Consider the following 18,643-nt stretch of genomic DNA (forward strand, 5'->3'; position numbering starts at 1 on the left):
GGGTAGTCCTTGATCCAGGGGCCTGGATTCGATCGAAAAAATTATTTAATTCGTTGACTTGGTCCACTGTCCCCTCAGTTGCCTGGCTGGTCCTCATGCCCCTCCACACTTTCTGGTGTTGTTGTGCTGAAGGGTTTGTTCCAGTTCCCTCCTGTAAGCCTCCTTCCCCTCCCTGATCCTTACAGACAGTAATGTAAGAAACATTACAGAATTATAAATGGTAAATGTTCTGCACTTATATAGCGCTTTTCTACCTAGCTGGTACTCAAAGCGCTTTACACTGCGTCTCATTCACCCATTCACACACACACACATTCACACACCGATGGCAGAGCTGCTATGCAGCTGACCTGACTCACCGGGGGCAACTAGGGGTTCAGTATCTTGCCCAAGGACACTTTGGCATGTGACATGGCAGCCGGGAATCGAACCACCAATCCTGCGATTGGCAGTCAACTGCTCTACCTATTGAGCCACAGCCACTCCGAATTATAAAGCTCTTTGTTTTCCTCACTGAGTTCAGTGCCTGTCGCGTTTGTTTTAAATTTTAATCTCTGGACCCTCTTGCAGCCTCCCTGTCTAATGAAAGCTTTCTTTTTGTCATCAAAGATATCTTTGGTGTCTTGAGTGACCCAGGGCCTGTTGTTTGGAAAGCAGCAAATGGTTTTTGTGGGTACATGGGTGGCCACATAGAAATTCATATAGTCAGTGATACAGTCTGTCAGTCCATCAATGTCCTCACCGTGCAGCTCACAGAGAGTCTTCCAATCTCTTCGAAGCAACCCTGCAGGGCAAAGTGTGCCCCCTCTGTTCACCTCTTTACGGTTTTAATGGTGGCAGGCTGCCTCTGAACCAAAGGTTTGTATTGTGGCAGGAGATGTAGCCGGTTGTGATCTGACTTTCCAAGAATAAAGTCTCCAGAGATCATAGAGAAAGTGTCAGGGTGTCTGGTCTGCAGACTGGAGGTGACCGTCTGAATGACGTCACACGCACCAGCGACATTAGCGGATGGGGGAACGTAACAGTGATTAATTTGGAGTGCGAAAACTCTTTGGGCAAATAATGAGTTATTAGTTATTAGAATAAATAATTTGTAATCAAATATTAATTTCCCAAATTATGTAAAACATAAAATAGTAAAGTTCCTTGAGTGGATCCAACAGCTGTTAATTTTGTATTTGTTTTAATATAATTACTATACGTTATAAATATATATAAAAGTTTGAATAATAATATGTTAATAATTATTTCAAACAAAGTGTAAAATATTTAGGAATAATTTTCAGAAATTTGTGATGTTTTGTAGACAAAATGAATACATTTTGTTGTTGTTCTTAAAGTAGTTCATTATTTATGGTGTCTTTTTGAGGTTGATCCTAGGTTTACGGAGCTGGGAATTAAGACAGAATTAATCAAATTGCAATGTTGTTTATTGCTATTGTATGCAATTTTTGCTTCTGTTTTTTTTTTTTTTTCGTTTCTATTTTCCTTTTGTATTAGTATGTATGTATTATAGCTATGCTCTCTTTATTCTCTCTGCAACTGTGGTCTTGGGTCAAAGTCTGTTCCCCCATCAGATATTGTTTCCCTCCTTTATAACAGTGTTTCCCATAGTGGCCTCTTTAGTGGTTAGGGTTAGGATAAGGTTAGTTTCATACTAAGGTAGCTACAGCATGGGGAAATGCATATCAACAGTGAAACCGAATTTGACACTATGCCAAAAGGCACTATGTGCTAAAGGGTTGCTATGACCCTTGTTTTAGAATGTTCACAAAGTTCAAGGTAAAGGGAATTAGTGTTTAGACTTCAGAAAATAGATGAACAGAGTTATCACAAAAAAATGACTGAAATTCTTTGTTGGCAACATGTCCAAATTTCAAGAGGCGGAGCAGCTATGATGATTTCACAATGACAATCAGTTAACTGCAAAAATAATTCTCAGTAATAATTAGCTTCTTATGTTTAGACAGATGTTAAGACATCCTCTGCAGGGATAGAACATGGAAGAAGTAGAATTATGTCATTAATACTAGAGTAGCATAGTAGCATAGAGTAGCATGCATAATAGAGTAGATTAGATGGAAGCAATAGCCTGTTTGGAGTTTGTTAAACAGTATTTAAATCACTCTGAGAGCTGGAGGACAAAGATTCTGTGGCGTGAAAAATAAATTCTTTGTGCAGAACTCTAAGCACAATGTCTAGTGAACATGAGGCACTGCTCATCTGCTAATACCATTGCAGTAGTGTAATAAAGCCATCATTTAAAGCTTGTAGAGACTTACTAAGAAGACTTAATGCTGAAAGTTTTGCCAAAGTGGCTTCTAGAAATTGGTTAATTATGGGTCTGAGTACTTTTGCAAATGAGACATTTTAATTTTAGATTTTTACAAAAATGTCTTCAGTTTATCATAATGATAACTATTTGGGTTTAAATTAATGGGGAAATGCAGTTTTATCCACTTTAAAAGATTGGGAAGATTGGGTCTGAATAAACCCACTGTAATGGCTGAGGGTAGGTTTTCACATACCAGGAGTTTGACTTAACATAAATTATTTCACCACAAGATGTGTCCCTCTTTAACCATTTTGTATTCTGCAGAGTTCTGGGGAGATATTGCCAAAGATTTCTTCTGGAAGACCAAACACACGGGTCAGTTCCTTGACTACAACTTTGATGTGACCAAAGGAGAAATCTTCGTCAAGTGTATGGGAGGAGCCTCCACCAACATTTGCTACAACCTCCTTGACCGCAACGTGCATGAGAAGAAACTTGGCGATAAAGTGGCTTTCTATTGGTTAGTATGAGGCTTTTGTGTGTGTTTGTATGTAGGCTCTTCATGAGGGGGCATTGCCTCTGTATAAACAATATTTATTACCAACAGATGGTATCAATGGAGCTGTAAGCAGCTTCTCTCCTCTTCCTTCATCTTTCTTGTTTCCCGTCACACTTTCTTTCTTTTGCACCTATGGTGTATTCTCTGAGTTGCATCCTTCACTTCAGTCTTTTCATTGCATCATACATCTGGCATGAAAAACTATGCCAAATAACGGCTGCGGACCATGATATGTTGTGGTAAACTGACCTCAGGATAAGTTGAAGGGGAGAAAGAATTCACGTAATTCAATTTAATTTAATTCAATTTTATTTGTATAGCGCTTTTAACAATTGTCATTGTCGCAAAGCAGCTTTACCCCAGCAAAGAAACTATGGAAGTTTACATGAACAGTGAATGTGTATGAATCATAATAATCAGATTGTCCCTGATGAGCAAGTCGAGGGTGACGGTGGCAAGGAAAAACTCCCTGAGAAGGCAACAGGAAGAAACCTTTAGAGGAACCAGACTCAACAGGAAACCCATCCTCATATGGGTGATCACATACTATGTGTTAGGCACGTAACATAAGTGATAGTGACTAAGGTTAGATTTTGTATGTTTTAGGGCACTTTGTGTGATTAATCTGTATATTTTCATTGATTACCAAGGAAGTAGACTCATGAAACAATTTGTTATATCACAAGATTTATGTTTTTTCTTCAAACACGTAGATGGTGGGGTGGGTGTGGCTCAATAGCTAGAGCAGTTGGTGTGTGCTTGTGTGTGTGAATGGGTGAAAGAGATGCAGTGTAAAGCACTTTGAGTACCAGTAAGGTAGAAAAGCGCTATATAAGTGCAGAGTATTTACCATTTTGATGGTCTTTCACCATCTACAGTTCATTATATTGTGACAAAGTTCCGAATGGCTAAGGTCTGAAACAACTGTTGAATGGTTGTGTGACCTTAAAGGCAACACTGCATTAAAAACTGCCACGCTACAATGCTGAATTCCTATTTGGGGAATTTTTCGTTAGTTTTTTGATGACAGTCCAACCAGTCGTGTTATTATAATTAACCAGACTCCAGTTTTACTCCACCTTTAACTTTAGCCAATAATTCCTTCCCTCCTACTCCAGAGCTACACCTCTGCTGAATGGTGTGAGTCTCGTTCCGAGTAGCGTTTCTCCTGCAGCGTCCCATCACCCACGCGTTGCTGTAGAAAACTGAATGTGTGACCAAATCATGTCTAAAATTTGTAAAACTAGCAAAAGGTCATCAATTGAAGGTGATTTATATATGAAGTTATATGCCACATTCACTCCGCTAATACTGAGCTGACAGTACCTGTGTAGAAGGAACCCTGGAGTGCCTTTAAGTCGGCATTTTAAAATGCAGTGTAAATAGGAAAAGATGTCCAATATGGTCACCAGTATGGTGGGGTGCATACAGTCTAAATGTGTCATCTATGCAGAGGTCTATGTTGGGATTTTTAGAGAGACACATGCTGTTGTTAAGAGTCTCTTCCTGGGAAGTCATTGGATAAATTAGCAGCAGACCTTACTCTGCACGTTCTAGAACACCAAGGCTTCATAGGCACAGAATGCTTGTGCTTTACTGGCCTACCTGCAGTCCAGATCTGTTTCCTACTGATAATGTATGGTGCATCTCAATAGTACTGTCAGTTTTTAGTGCTGTGATTGAATGTGACATATCACAACTGAGAGAAACATTTTTTAAAGTTGTGATTGCTTAAGCTGGTATTTACTACACATTCAATGACAATAAGACAAAATGCATACAAAGATCCTAATTAGCATTACTGATTACAGCTAGTCTCTGAGATAAGGTATGTTTGTTTAAGTGTTAAGTACTGTGCAAACAGCCTTTATTTCTTTAAAGTTTCTACTTTGGTTTACTAGAGTTAAATAGGGAAATAGTTACTAGAAATCACCAAGAACTGTTCTATAGATAAATGTGACATATAATCATTTTAGGTATTCTGATTTATTCTGAGTGTACATACAGTTCAATAAGTTAGAAAAAGGGAAATAAGTATTTTTTATGTACTTTTGTGGTGCCAAGCAGGGACATTAGTGGGCCTGGTGGAGAATGGCTGTTGAAATTATTTGAACCTGACTGTGTTCAGTCTTAGACCAGCCTGGTTCCAAAGCCCTGGGCATGCTTTATTGCTTTTCACATTTCCATTACCCAACTTAAGGATTTAAAGCTAATTGTAAAACAATTTAGAAGTGTGAAGGGCTTTTTTCCAGGTAATGCACAACAGTGGAACATACAATAGTTAACTGCCTCTCCCTTATCAACACCACTGTAGTGCCCTTGAGCAAATGTTTTAATTCCAGTAGGTGCTTGGTGATCAACAGGTCAGCTTGTGGTTGTACTGAGCAACTTTCAGTTGAATGTTGTGTAACTGTGTGAATGTCATCAGTGCGTTGTTGTAAGAGAGGTGGCCTCACAGTGAGACTACCCTGAATAAATGAAGGTTAAAGATAATCTTTGATTATATTATTATAGTTTGATCATTTTCTGTATGATTTAGCAAATGTGTTACTGATGCATGCAAGTATTGAAAAATATCCATAATAATGTCATGGTAAATTTATATTGTTTTGCTCAACGCCGTACATTTTTCCACTGTGGAAAGGACATTGCATTTACTTGATGCACTTCTAAAAACACTGAATATGATTTGTGCACAAACCCTGACAATGAGTTGAAACATACAGGTTAATATTTAGTTTTATTTTGTAGAAATGATTTAAAAATATATTTTAAGATGAATATTTTGTTTTAGAAAAAGACATTGGAGAAGATAGAGGAAAGGAAGATAGAATTGCATAATTTACAGCCAGTAAAACACAAAAGTCACATGCACAAAAAGGGGGAAACACCAAACATAGGATACAAATTCAGTTTTGTCAGCTTGTTAAAGTTACACTCCCATCAACAGTCACTAGTCAACTTTGATCGAATAGCAGATTAAATTGGTCCGACAAATGTCAGAAAGAGGGGTATTTTTTGATATGTATATCATGCTGCAAAATTGCTAGAGATGACCATATAGTAAGCCACCAAAATGTTCTGCTATCACCAACATTTTGACCACAACTGGTCTCTACAAATGAGTCGGTTATACTTGCACATGCAGTTGTCTCTCTGGCATATCAAATTATTGTTTCTTCTTGCAGTTCACGATTTTGTCTGAACTTGTGTTCATGACACAAGCACCATGCAGCATTAAGCAACTTACCCAGTTACAAAGAGGACAGATAGTGGCAGCCTGAATTTCTTTTCATTGTTTCTTCAGGGCGAATTAAGTAACATAAGTTCACTGCATAGCAAGTTATTTTATTCTTGTTCTTTTTCATGGACACAACCCTGTTCATATTATTATTATTATTATTATTACTATTATTATTGTTATTATTATTATTATTATTACTACTATTATTATTATTATTACTATTATGTCATTCGCTTTTCTTGTTTTCTTTTTTCAGTTTTCTTCACTTATTCCAGTTTGTCATTGATCATCCTTTTCTCTCTTAAAAGTTCCAAAGTTTGTTTTTCTCTTAAGCCTTTCTGGCTTTTTTGGTCACACTCTCTCTTTGTGTCGCTTGCCTCTAGTTACTGATGTGTCCTCATATGAATGGTAAAGCCACAGGAAGGACTTCAGTCAGCCTGCAGGGGGCTTTTAAAGCTGGGTTAGTCAGGGAGAAGACTGGTAGTGGGAAGGAAGAAAGTATGCCAATCACTGTGATATGTGTACAGATAGTTTCACTTTTATCTGAGTAGTATCTCTGAAAAAGGTCCAGATAAAGGACTACAACTGGACTACAACTGATTACTATATAATGTTACAACTATAAAACATTGGGTAATATTGTGTTCACCACACTTTCTCTGACTCCAAATTGATATATATAACTGCTTCAAACAACAGATATTCAGTAAACAGAAACTGAACTTTTACTGCAGTATACAGTTAAACTGTAACCCATGCTATCAAGACGAGTCAAAATTTAAAGAAGGAATCCGATTGCCTGTATACACGTATGTCCAGTAACCAGATTTCTTATGTTAATGTATGTGATAAATACATTTTAGGGTTTTATGAATAAGGTAAAGGTTTGATTTTATCCAATCCAGCATCAAAATTTTTACAGAATGGACCTTTATCAGTATCTTTATATTTATGTAAGTCAGATTCAAAACTTTGTGTAAACTATTCATTTATGCCAAGTGTGAATGTGAGGGAAATTTCGATGCTCACAAGATAAAAAGGGCAGTACAACCGAGACCCATCCGGATAATGTCTAAATGGCTGCCTGTGGGCACCGTTAAAATACACTTTTGGCCTGCGGAATCCCCCTCCTAGACAGAGTAAGATTTTTCTTTGATCCACTTCAAAATGATCTGTCACAATTATTCACAACTTATAGGGTGCCACATTTCTATCTAAGGAGCTGTCACCATAATTTTACAAGCTGTAGGCGTCACACTGTAAATGACCTGGGGCCCGATGCAGCTGTATGCTGCTTTCCTGACACAATTATTCAGTACCCAATCTGGAGAGATTACACATTTTTGTAACATTTCGTACATTACCTACTTATAATATTCTTGTGAATAGAACATATATGCCATAGGACGGACTTCAGTGAATATTCTTTTATTACACGTCTTTGTAAGTAAGGCATATTTTTCATTGACCCAACTACAACTACAATGCCATAAAAATATTTAAGAAAAAATAAAATTATACGAGAAAGAAATAGTGATTACTGCACTGAGCTTTAATAATGCACCTTCATATTGGTATTGCACAGAGACAGATATATTGCCCAGAACATGCTGCAGACTGTTGCAGAACCTCGCTGTTCTGCTCTTAAGACTGGAGGCCAGCAGAGAGAACAGTCTTTGATCAGGGTGTGAACGGTCTCTGATGATGCTATGGGAATAAGTCAGGCAGCGTTTGTGCCCAGTCTCCTGGATCGAAGGAAGAGAAGTCCCAATGATGTTCTCGACTGTCCTTACCACTCCCTGGAGACGCATCCATTCCACAGCTATGCAAATGCCGCACCACACAGAGATGGAGTTTAGTAAAGTGCTCTCTATGATGCTTCCATCTATGTTAAGTATGGAATAGTGGAGGTGTGACGTTCTCATACTATGTAGGAAGTGCAACCGCTGCTGTGCTCATTTCACCAGAGATGCATTGTTCTCAGTGCAGGTTAATCTATTTGTGATGTAGACCCCCAGGAACTTGGTTCTCCCCACCACCTCCACTGCTGTGTTAGTTGTTAGCAGCGGGGAATGGCTGGGCTGGCTCTTCCTGAAGTCCACAATGATCTCCTTTGTTTTGTTGACATTCAGGAAGAAGCTGTTCCTCCCACACCAGTCCACCAGCTGCTCTACCTCATGTCTATAGGCTGAGCTGTCAGTGTTGTGGATTAGGCCCCCTACTGTTGTATCGTAAGTGCATTTGATGATCTGGTTGTCAGTGGACATGGCAATACAGTCATGGGTTATAGGGTGAAAACCAGCAGGCTCAGCAGCTCTGAGAGGAACAAGTGCTGAAGGTAATGAATGAGTAGGTATCCTTCCCCACCTGCAGAGACTAGGTCCGGTTGATGAGGAAGTCCAACAGCCAGTTACAAAGGATGGTGTTAAAGCCTAGGGGTTCCAGTTTGGTTACGATGTGATGTGATGGTGGATGATTGTATCAAATACTGAAGTACACAAACAGCATTCTCACATGGGTGTTTCTCATCTAAGTATTGAAGGCTCAGATGCAGTGCAGAGGAGATGGCATCTGTGGAGCAATTAGTTTGGAGACCATATGCTGCTTTTTTGAGCCTCTTCAGGAACTTCATCATGATGGTACCGCCCCTACCAATCATCCTCCGTGACACTCTGGTGAACTCTGTTTAGTCGTTCTGCTTCCTGGAAACCACCATCAGCCAGGAGCCAAGACTTTGCAGAGGCTATACTTCTTGTGCCAACTGAGAAGTTCTTAACCTATTTTAATGATAAAATAGAATCAATCAGAGCTTCTGTCATCCCCAACTCCTCACCAGTCATAGTTTCACACCCTTTTAGAGAATGCACTTTAAGCCAGTTTCCTCCCATGACCTTATTTGAGCTACTACAAACTGTCTCTAAAATGAAACCATCTTCCAGCCCAGTTGATGTCATCCCAACTAAGTTCTTAATCTCGATCATTGATTCGCTTGCTCCCTCTCTCCTGAATATTTTCAATACTTCTCTGTCCACTGGGATTGTGCCAGATTATTTTAAAATTGCATCTGTGCAACCTCTTTTGAAAAAACCTGGTCTAGATCCCTCATCCCCCGAAAACTACAGACCAATCTCCAAACTACCCTTCATATCAAAGATTTTAGAAAAGTACGTGTCTAAACACTTATTTCTAGCTGCAGACAACTATAACATCTTTGACGAATTGCAATCTGGTTTTCGCAAACACCACAGCACAGAGACCGCCCTACTGAAGGTAACTAATGACATTCTGTTGGCTTCTGATGCTGGTCTGTGCTCTATTCTTGTCCTCCTTGATCTTAGTGCTGCTTTTGATACAGTAGACCACCAAATTTTGTTAGACCGGCTAAAGCACTGGGCTGGAATAGAAGGCACTGCACTGGACTGGTTCTCCTCATACCTGTCCAACAGATCGTTTTGTGTTACAGTTAATAACTACAAGTCGTCTTTTTCTCCTGTAAAGTCCCACAAGGTTCAGTGCTGGGGCTAATCTTGTTCTCTTTGTATATGCTCCCTTTGGGACATATTATTCGTAAACACTGTGTTTCTTTTCATTGCTATGCTGATGACACTCAGCTGTACGGGATCTCTGACCATGGGGGACTGAGTTCCTTACATCAGTGTATAAATGAGATAAAAAACTGGATGGCTCAAAATTTCCTCCAGCTGAATTCTGACAAAACAGAAATAGTTGTCATCAGTCCACAGCGTGTAGCCAGACACATTCTGCCCTGCACAGATTCTCTCTTAGCTATTTCTAAGCCCACTGCAAAAAGTCTTGGTGTTTGGTTTGATAGTAAACTTAACTTCGAGCATCATGTCCATCATGAACAAAGCTTGTCCAGGCATGTTTTTATCATCTTAGAAATATCTCCAAAATACGTTCAATTCTTTCTTTTCATGACACTGAAGTAATCTTACACGCATTTATTTCCTCACGCCTTGACTATTGCAACAGTCTGTTCACCTGTCTCAGCCAGAAATCTATTTATCGTCTCCAGATTGTTCAGAATTCAGATGCAAGACTCTTAACTAGAAAAAGAAAATACGATCACATCACTCCTGTATTAGCTTCCTTACACTGGCTGCCAGTATGTTTTAGGATTGATTTTAAGATTTTATTAATAACTTTTAAAGCTCTGCATGGCCTTTCCCCCAGCTATTTATCCCAGCTTTTAAAGCTTTATAAACCTGTAAGTAGCCTGAGATCCTCTGGCAGAAATCTTCTGTATGTCCCTGATGTCAGAATGACTACTAGAGGTTAAAGAGCCTTTTCAGTTAGAGCCCCTAAATTCTGGAACAGCTTAACCGAGGATATAAGATCAGCTGACTCAGTAACATCTTTTAAAACTCTCCTTAAAACATACCTCTACCGGCGAGCCTTTTGCGATCTTCTGTAAGCTAAAACAAATCTGTCCTTGGGAAGACTCTCCATTAGATTACAATGTCTTTACGTTGGAACTGGTATCCCCAAGGACCGATGTGGTAGTTGTTTGTATTATTGTTTTGTTTGTATAACTGTTTCCTGCTCCCCAACCGGTCGAGGCAGATGGCCGTTTAACTTGAGCCTGGTTCTGCTGGAGGTTTCTTCCCCTAGGGGGAGTTTTTCCTCTCCACTGTTTGCCTAGTGCTTGCTCAAGTTGATCTTGTTGGGCTACATGTGTTTCTTGTCTGTCTCGTGAAGCACTTTGTAACATATGTTTAGAAAAGTGCTCTATAAATAAATTTATTATTATTATTAAGACGTTCCACCTCACTGTGAGGATGCTGGTAAACTTCTACACTGTCATCATTAAATAATTTCTTACTTCCTCCATTACCGTCTGGTTTGCTGCAGCCAGGGACAAGGCCAAGCTGCAACGCATATACAATCCACTGAAAATATGATCGGCAGCCTCCCAGCACTCCAGGGCCGGATATGTGCAGCCAGGATTGTTGCCGTCCCCTCTCACCAAGACAAGTGCTTTTCCAGTCCCTCCCTCTGGCAAGAGGCTCTGGTCCATCAGGACCAGCACGCCAAAATGCCCCAATTCCCCCCAGGTGACCCATCCAAACCTATGGACAGTCACTCTCCCCTCTGAAGCTGCAATTTTTTGTTCTTTTTCTACTACTTTCTATGTAAACTCACTTTTTCTGTACATAACCATTGCTATTTTTAGTGTAATTTATTCAGTATTGTCTTCTGTTTACATATTTTATATTTATATATAGCATGTTAATCTCGCACCATGGTCTCTTGGACTACAGTATTTGTTTTAACCTTGTTATTCAATTCAGTTCAGTTCAGTTTTATTTGTATAGCACCAATTTACAACAGAAGGTATCTCAAGGCACTTTTTAAAAAAAAACTTTTGTTGAACCATAACTCAAAAGCTATGTCTGATTTTCAGGAGTTAATTCTTAGTAAATTTTTATTTATTACTTTTGTCAGATTCAAGTCATTTCAGTGACCTTCAAGGGTTTTAAGGATGACCATAGCCTTTGGTGATATGGTATCATTACCTTTGCAAATGGTTGAGAAAATCTTTTGTACTTTCTGTCTTCATCAGCAGAGATCACATGTGAATGTCTTGCAACAGATAAAGTGTTTCTCTGCTGTTCATCCAGCTTTAAAGAATATCAATCATTTACGAAACACGGCTATAGGATTAAGTAGAATGATGGTAAAATCCCGATACAGTCTTAGACTTCCTCAAAACTATGACAACTACAGTTAATTTGCTGCAAATGTTAACATGTTAATTAACAATAATGTACTGGTCACTGGTATTGATTTGGGTGTAATTAGGAATAATTATTAATTTGTCTTGTTTATAAATCTTTCCATAAAGTTTTTTTTAACTTAATGACTGACTTTCACTTTATGTATTAACAAGGCTGTTAAGCAATTAAAACATTTAATCTAATTAATTACTCTGTGATTATTATTCAAAATTAGTCTTGATTCATTAATCTAAATGAATCACATACATACATTTTGGTGTTAAGGTATTTACAATAATGGCATCAACTGCAAACATCTGGGTTTGGTGCTAAATGCTTTGTGTTGCAGTGATGGTGAGGTTTTAAGTACTTCAGTAGTATGAAGTAGAAATGGTAAATGGTCTGCACTTACATAGCGCTTTTCTACCTAGTTGGTACTCAAAGCGCTTTACACTGCTTCTCATTCACCCATTCACACACACACAAGCACACACACACTCGCACACTGGGGGCAACTAGGGGTTCAGTATCTTGCCCAAGGACACTGCATGTGACATGGCAGCCAGGAATCAAACCACCAATCCTGTGATTGGCAGTCAACTGCTCTACCTATTGAGCCACAGCCACCCCATAGAGTGACTATCATCAAACTCAGTATTTGTCATGTATTTGTTGGCAGGCTGTAGTGTCTTTCCATTTGCTTGTATAGCTGGATGTCTTTGTTTTATCGCTGTAGACTATCATTGTGCATTTAAAAACTGACGCCTTCCTCTCGGACATTTTTCCTTAACCCACAAATGCCAAAAAATAGGCTATTTTTAATATACTTTCTTTCCATCCTTTCCATCTGATTTCCTCCATGTCTCATTCATCTCCTACCCGAATGCTTCACCTTCCTCTCAGGTACACTTTCCTTTTGGTTTAGCTGTGTCCTAATGCCATACCAGATACTGCTTCCAAATATTTGTTTAAAAAATGTGGCAAGACTTAGAAAAACAAGATTGATCTGATTTAATATATTTAATATTCTGGTCACTGTTCTCTTACATTGCGTTGCACAGTGGAAATAGAGGAGCGACTCCCAGCTGGAAAAAATGGAAATTGAGGATTGTGATAAAACAGCAGGGACTAAAAAATCTTTGTAAATGCATTTGTGACCAGTGTTTATTCAGAAGTGGTGTATGTATTATATTGACTAACAAAGAGTACTTAAAAGTTGAATTTTCAGCTGTAAAAGCAGATTTTGTTGTAATCACACACTGTAAAATTTTAGTTTGGCTGATTATCTGCCCAAAACAATCGAGTATCGATGAGGCTATTGCACAAATAACTGGACAAATAGCTTTATGACCTCAGCTATATATGTTTCATATTCATACATTTTTCTGTATGTTTTGATGTTCAATTTAGGGAGGGCAATGAGCCTGGTGATGAGATGATGGTGACCTACAGAGAGCTGCTGCAGAGAGTCTGCCAGTTTGCTAACGTCCTCAAGTCTCAGGGTATGTTAAAACCATTAAATTCAGATCTAAAACAATCAATTGACTCTGAGCATCAGTTCCAAACCTGGCATATTGAGGGCGGTTGCGTCAAGATGGGGAATCTGGAAACCCATGAGGAAAAAAAAATATATATCCAATGTGCTGAACCCCTCCCTGGATAAACCAAAATACAGAGAACATACCAAATCAATGTCTCCTTAGCTAAATTTGTGTGAGGTGAGGAACACTGACTCGTGTGTAATATGCAGGTTTTGTTAGTTTCAACCACACACATCTGCCCATGCCTCTTCTAGTGTTGTTTTATATCTTGTGCAGTATGACAGACTAGATGAAACCTGTCTATGCACAGCTCTTTTTGTCTTCTGTTCTACTAGGCGTGAAGAAAGGCGATTGTGTGTCCATTTACATGCCCATGGTGGTTGAACTGGTGATAGCCATGTTGGCCTGTGCTCGCATCGGAGCCATTCACTCCATAGTTGTGAGTCAGTAATGCATGGGAAAGAATGGTTCCTTTGGACATTTCCATACTGATACCTTTAATTTTAAAAGATGTTAATACTATATGTATTGCTGTTTCTAGTTTGCAGGTTTCTCTGCTGAGTCTTTGTGTGAGAGGATCCTGGACTCCCAGTGTTCACTGCTCATCACAGCAGGTTCGTTTTGGATTAAGAAAACACATCTGCCTTGTGGGTTGCAGTTATGTGGTGAAAGCATTGTGGATGTACTGAATTTTAAACTTTAACTTTCTGCTAGGTGTGTCACTCAGGTTGCATAAAACTCACAGTATTAGTGAGACTTGCTGCTGCTTTAAGCACCCTGAAATTATACCTATGCAATCATTTAACAATGTTTATTTACATTTACATTTAGCAGATGCTTTTATCCAAAGCGACTTAGAAAGGCACGCAGGATAAGCTTACGGGAGGTCTTTCCTAAGGACCCCTACTGGAGGTAGCTGGGATTTGAACCCCGTTCTCTCACGTGGAGTGTTGCATGTCATGCTCTGTCACACTCCACTTGTTTTCAGTTTGTCTATTCGGAAAATCAAAAATCAATGTGAAACCACGTTTGTCATTTTAACCAGTAAATGCAGCATCACTGCTTGCAGTGGCATTTACAGTCAGTTTGAATGTTAGTCCACGGCACTAGTTAGCCTGAAGACGAGGCTAAGCCAAGCCCGTGGTGTGGTGTCCCACAATCTCTCTTGTGTTACCAAGTGTGTCTTGACAATGCACTGAGAATGAATTTCAAATTCAGTTTAAAAAAAAAAACAAACTCAAAATGATGAATTCGCCCACAGAAATAAGCTGGTCACAGACTCTCACCGCCCTGCAAGTTCTGGTAGTCTTCTGTCTCCCGGTCTGATACTATCTCCCCAACACCCTCACAGGAACAGAGATAAGGCTTAGTTTCAACAACATAATAATCTCACATGGGTGTGAAGTTATCTTTGTAGCACAACTACATTGTAAGACATGGGGGACAAAGTCCAGAATTTGATGCCATGCAAAAATGATTAGAAGTATTGCTTCCTAGTCATTATGAACAGGTGTGGGGATAAAATAGACTGGTAACACTTTCAGCACAGTCGTGGCATACAAGTATTTTATAAGGACTGATTTGTCATTGTGCTGTTGACCTGTGCTGATTTTAATTTACCACAACAGGTCTGACTGCTGTATTCACCTTCCTTATGTTGATTTTTTCCCCTGGTGCCTCTGCAACTGAGTTACTCTGTCCATCTGTTTTTTTTTTATCTCTCATTCATTCAGATGGTTTCTACCGAGGAGATAAGCTGATCAACCTCAAGCTCTTAGCTGATGAAGCACTGCGGAAATGCAGAGAGAAGTAAACACACACGCACACACACACTGTTGTCCAAGGACACTTTGACATAAGCCAGGAGGAACCAGGAATTGAACCAGTAACCCTGGAGTTTATAGATAACGTCACAAATATGCTAAACAGATGCATATCATGGTTTCCAAAATCAGGGGAGGCGAAAAGAGAAACCTAATTGCTCCAGATCAGTGTCACTGCCATGTATTTGTGTAACAGGGTTTTTCAATTGGTTTTTTACAAGAGAGTGTGTGTGTGGGGGGGAAAAAATATGGCAGACAAAGGGAGTGGAATGGTGCTTTTGGATGAAGTATATAATTACGAGAAACAATCCCTCTAAGTCCAACTAAAAGTGAAAGTAACACAAGGTGACCTTTGTAAGTTTAAATAACTCAGTTTACTTGTTAAATCCAGTTCGTGGTGTGAAAATGAGCTCCATTCTTCCTGCTTATCTGCTTGTCTTTCGCAGTGATGTACTCTGGTCTCACACACTCACATTTTCATATAAGAATACTTCCAGGGTAGAAGAGAAATGTGATTACTAATGTGCTTCATGTAAATCACATTTACAGTAACCAGATAAAACAGTGTATGTTACAGAGCTGATGATTGGTCTCTTTTGTTCCTCATTGGGACCGCATTTTTAACTACTAGAAAATGTACTTGGATAATGTAAGAAAGATAGGAAAATGCTTAGATTCACACAAAGCATTGACAAAAATACACTAATATGCTTACCGGGTTTGACATGCTGATGAATAGGATCTTTTTGTCTTGGTGCAGGGGTTTCCCTGTGGAAAAGTGCATAATGCTGAAGCACTTGTCCAAAGAAACAGAAGAAACTGCTCTGGGCTCTCAGTCTCCTCCTGCCAAACGATCCTGTCCTGATCTGCAGGTAAACAACGAAATAGAAACCTAAACTAGCCTTGGTGTCACTGCCACCTGTGGTTAGAACACTAGCTTGATCTGTTGTGCTTAAATCATCACATGGCAGTTCAATCATACTGTGTCCATTATGTTTATAAGACCTTATTTTAAGTTGACATTCTCCCCAAACAAACATTGTTTTGTATCTCCCATGTTTATTAGATGGAACACAGTGGGGTCAGTTTTACTCGCATGCAGACAGATTCTCCACAAATAGTTTCAAACCAAAGGCTGATTCTAGTCATTTGTCAACAAAGGCCATCCAAAGAGAGAGATATTAATAAAAGAGCTGATAAATTGTAATCTCACGTGCCACAGAGCTTCACTGTCTAACAACTATTACAAAACAAAGTAACTATCTATTGTTTTTAAATGTTTACAACATCAATAGAAACCACTGGACTTGGGGTTAAGTGGCAAAGACAGAGTAAGTATTTCAGAAATTGAATTCATGGGTTTTAATGGCAATAAAGCAAATATGCTCAGTGCCAGTTTTGTACAAGCTAAAACGAAGTCAGTCTAAACCAGCAGCCCTGGAGTAAATCCTCATCCACGATGGTGATAATGTTCAGCTTTTATTTAAGGTGTTTATTCCACTCATACACACATAACTATTTTGTATGCATTTGCTTGTTATTTAGCGCATAGGGTTAGCAAAATAATAGAAGTGTAATGTAGTGTAATGCAGTCCAGCTGAAGTACAGCACAGACCACAACCCCCAAAAGGATCATATGCCTGAATCAACTTCTAAATGGTCTGCCCCTATAAAGCGCTTTTCTATCTAACTGGCACTCAAAGCACTTCACACTGCATCTCATTCACCCATTCACACACACACACCGATGGCAGAGCTGCTATGCAGCTGACCTGACTCACTGGGGGCAACTTGGGGTTCAGTATCTTGCCCAAGGACACTTTGGCACGTTACATGGCAGCTGGGAATCGAACCACCAATCCTATGCAGACAACTCTTCTACCTATTGAACCACAGCCACCCCTTCTCACTTACCCAGTCTGAATAAAACATGAATGTTATCACTTTTTGAAGGAGGACTTATTGCACGATTGTATTTAGGGGCAGCAGTAGCTCAGGGGGTAGAGCAGTTACCTACGGACCCCAGGGTGAGTGGTTCAATTCCTGGTTCGTCCTGGTTACTAGCTAAGGTGTCCTTGGACAAGACACCAAAACCCCGTAGTAGCGCCGACTCAGTCTGGCAGCTGTCCAAAATGAATTTCCCCAAGGGGATCAATAAAGTATACATTATTATTATTATTATTATTACAGAAGATGACACTGGTTTTAGATAGATTTGCCTAATAAACCATTCTTAGATATAGAATATTTCTCTGATGTTCTAGACGAGAATTTCATGTCAATTTTACTTATGTAGCATCAAATCACAACATATGTAAAATATTATGTATACATAATTATATAGAAAACCCAACAACTCCACTTCAGAAAGCCCTAGACGACTACCTTTTAAAGAAGAAACCTACAGCAGAACCAGGCTCAGGGGGCGGCCATCTGTCTTGACAGGTTATGGTCAAGACTATGGAGTGGAGAGAGAACAGCAGGCAACAAAAATAACAACGAGCAGAAAAAACACTAGGCAGGTTTGTAGGACCAGCAACTGCACTCTGGAAATATACATACCCAAAGCCAAGGATACTTGCAGAAAATTGCAGAGAGAGGGAGAGGAAGCACAACTACTGGAGAGAGAAAACACAAAGTTAATGACATTCAATGGTGGCATTTGATTAGATATTTAAGAGGAGGGGGCTCAGTGTATTGGTAGAGGTCCCCCATCAGACTAATCCATAGCAGCTATGCCTCCTATTCCACATCTGGAAACTCTAGGAACCACAAGTAGAAGTGCAGTCTGAAAATGTGTGAACATATGGAACTATGAGTTCTTTAAGATAAGATGGAGCCTGATTATTAAGTGATTTATAAGTGAGGAGAAGAATTTTAAATTCAATTCTGGATTTTACAGGGAGCCAATGAAGAGAAGCTAAGGTAGGAGAAATATGATCTCTCTCGCTAAGTCCAGTCAAAACTCTGGCTGCAGCATTTTGGTTTAGGCTATTGGGCCATCCTATTAATAATGAATTACAATAGTCCAGTCTAGAAGTTACAAATGCATGGACTAGTTTTTCAGCATCACTTTGGGACAGGATGCTCCTAATTTTAACAATGTTTCTCAGGTGAAAAAAGGCAGTTCTAGATATTTTTATGTATGATGTAAAGGAGATATCCTGGTCAAAGATAATGCAGAAACAACTCACAGTATTACTTGAGGCGAGTGAAAAGATACCCTAGCATCTAGGGTAACAATATGATTAGACATCATATCTCTGAGGTTTTTAGGACCAAGCAAAATAACCTCTGTCTTGTCTGAATTTAGGTGAAGGAAATTGTCTTTTGAGCATGCTTGAAGTTTGATTAATTGATTCGTTTCTTCTGTTTTCATAGATAAATATGGCTGGGTATCATCTGCATAGCAATAGAAATTTATAGAATGTTCCTTAATAATATTGTCTACATATATAGAGTG

At 39.2% G+C, this 18,643-nt stretch overlaps 1 protein-coding gene across 2 annotated transcripts in view; it reads left to right on the forward strand.

The window, feature by feature from the left end:
• acss2 (acyl-CoA synthetase short chain family member 2) overlaps positions 1–18,643 on the forward strand; it is a 32,845-nt gene that overhangs the window by 1,906 nt on the left and 12,296 nt on the right. For both annotated transcript variants that reach the window (XM_026366900.1, XM_026366901.1), the window contains exons 2-7: positions 2,600–2,795; positions 13,227–13,318; positions 13,693–13,796; positions 13,899–13,971; positions 15,091–15,166; positions 15,941–16,052. In XM_026366900.1, coding sequence (XP_026222685.1) covers positions 2,600–2,795; positions 13,227–13,318; positions 13,693–13,796; positions 13,899–13,971; positions 15,091–15,166; positions 15,941–16,052 — 653 coding nt within the window. The remainder of the gene's footprint in view (positions 1–2,599; positions 2,796–13,226; positions 13,319–13,692; positions 13,797–13,898; positions 13,972–15,090; positions 15,167–15,940; positions 16,053–18,643) is intronic.

This window comes from Anabas testudineus, chromosome 7, assembly GCF_900324465.2.
Source record: "Anabas testudineus chromosome 7, fAnaTes1.2, whole genome shotgun sequence".
Lineage (NCBI taxonomy): Eukaryota > Metazoa > Chordata > Actinopteri > Anabantiformes > Anabantidae > Anabas > Anabas testudineus.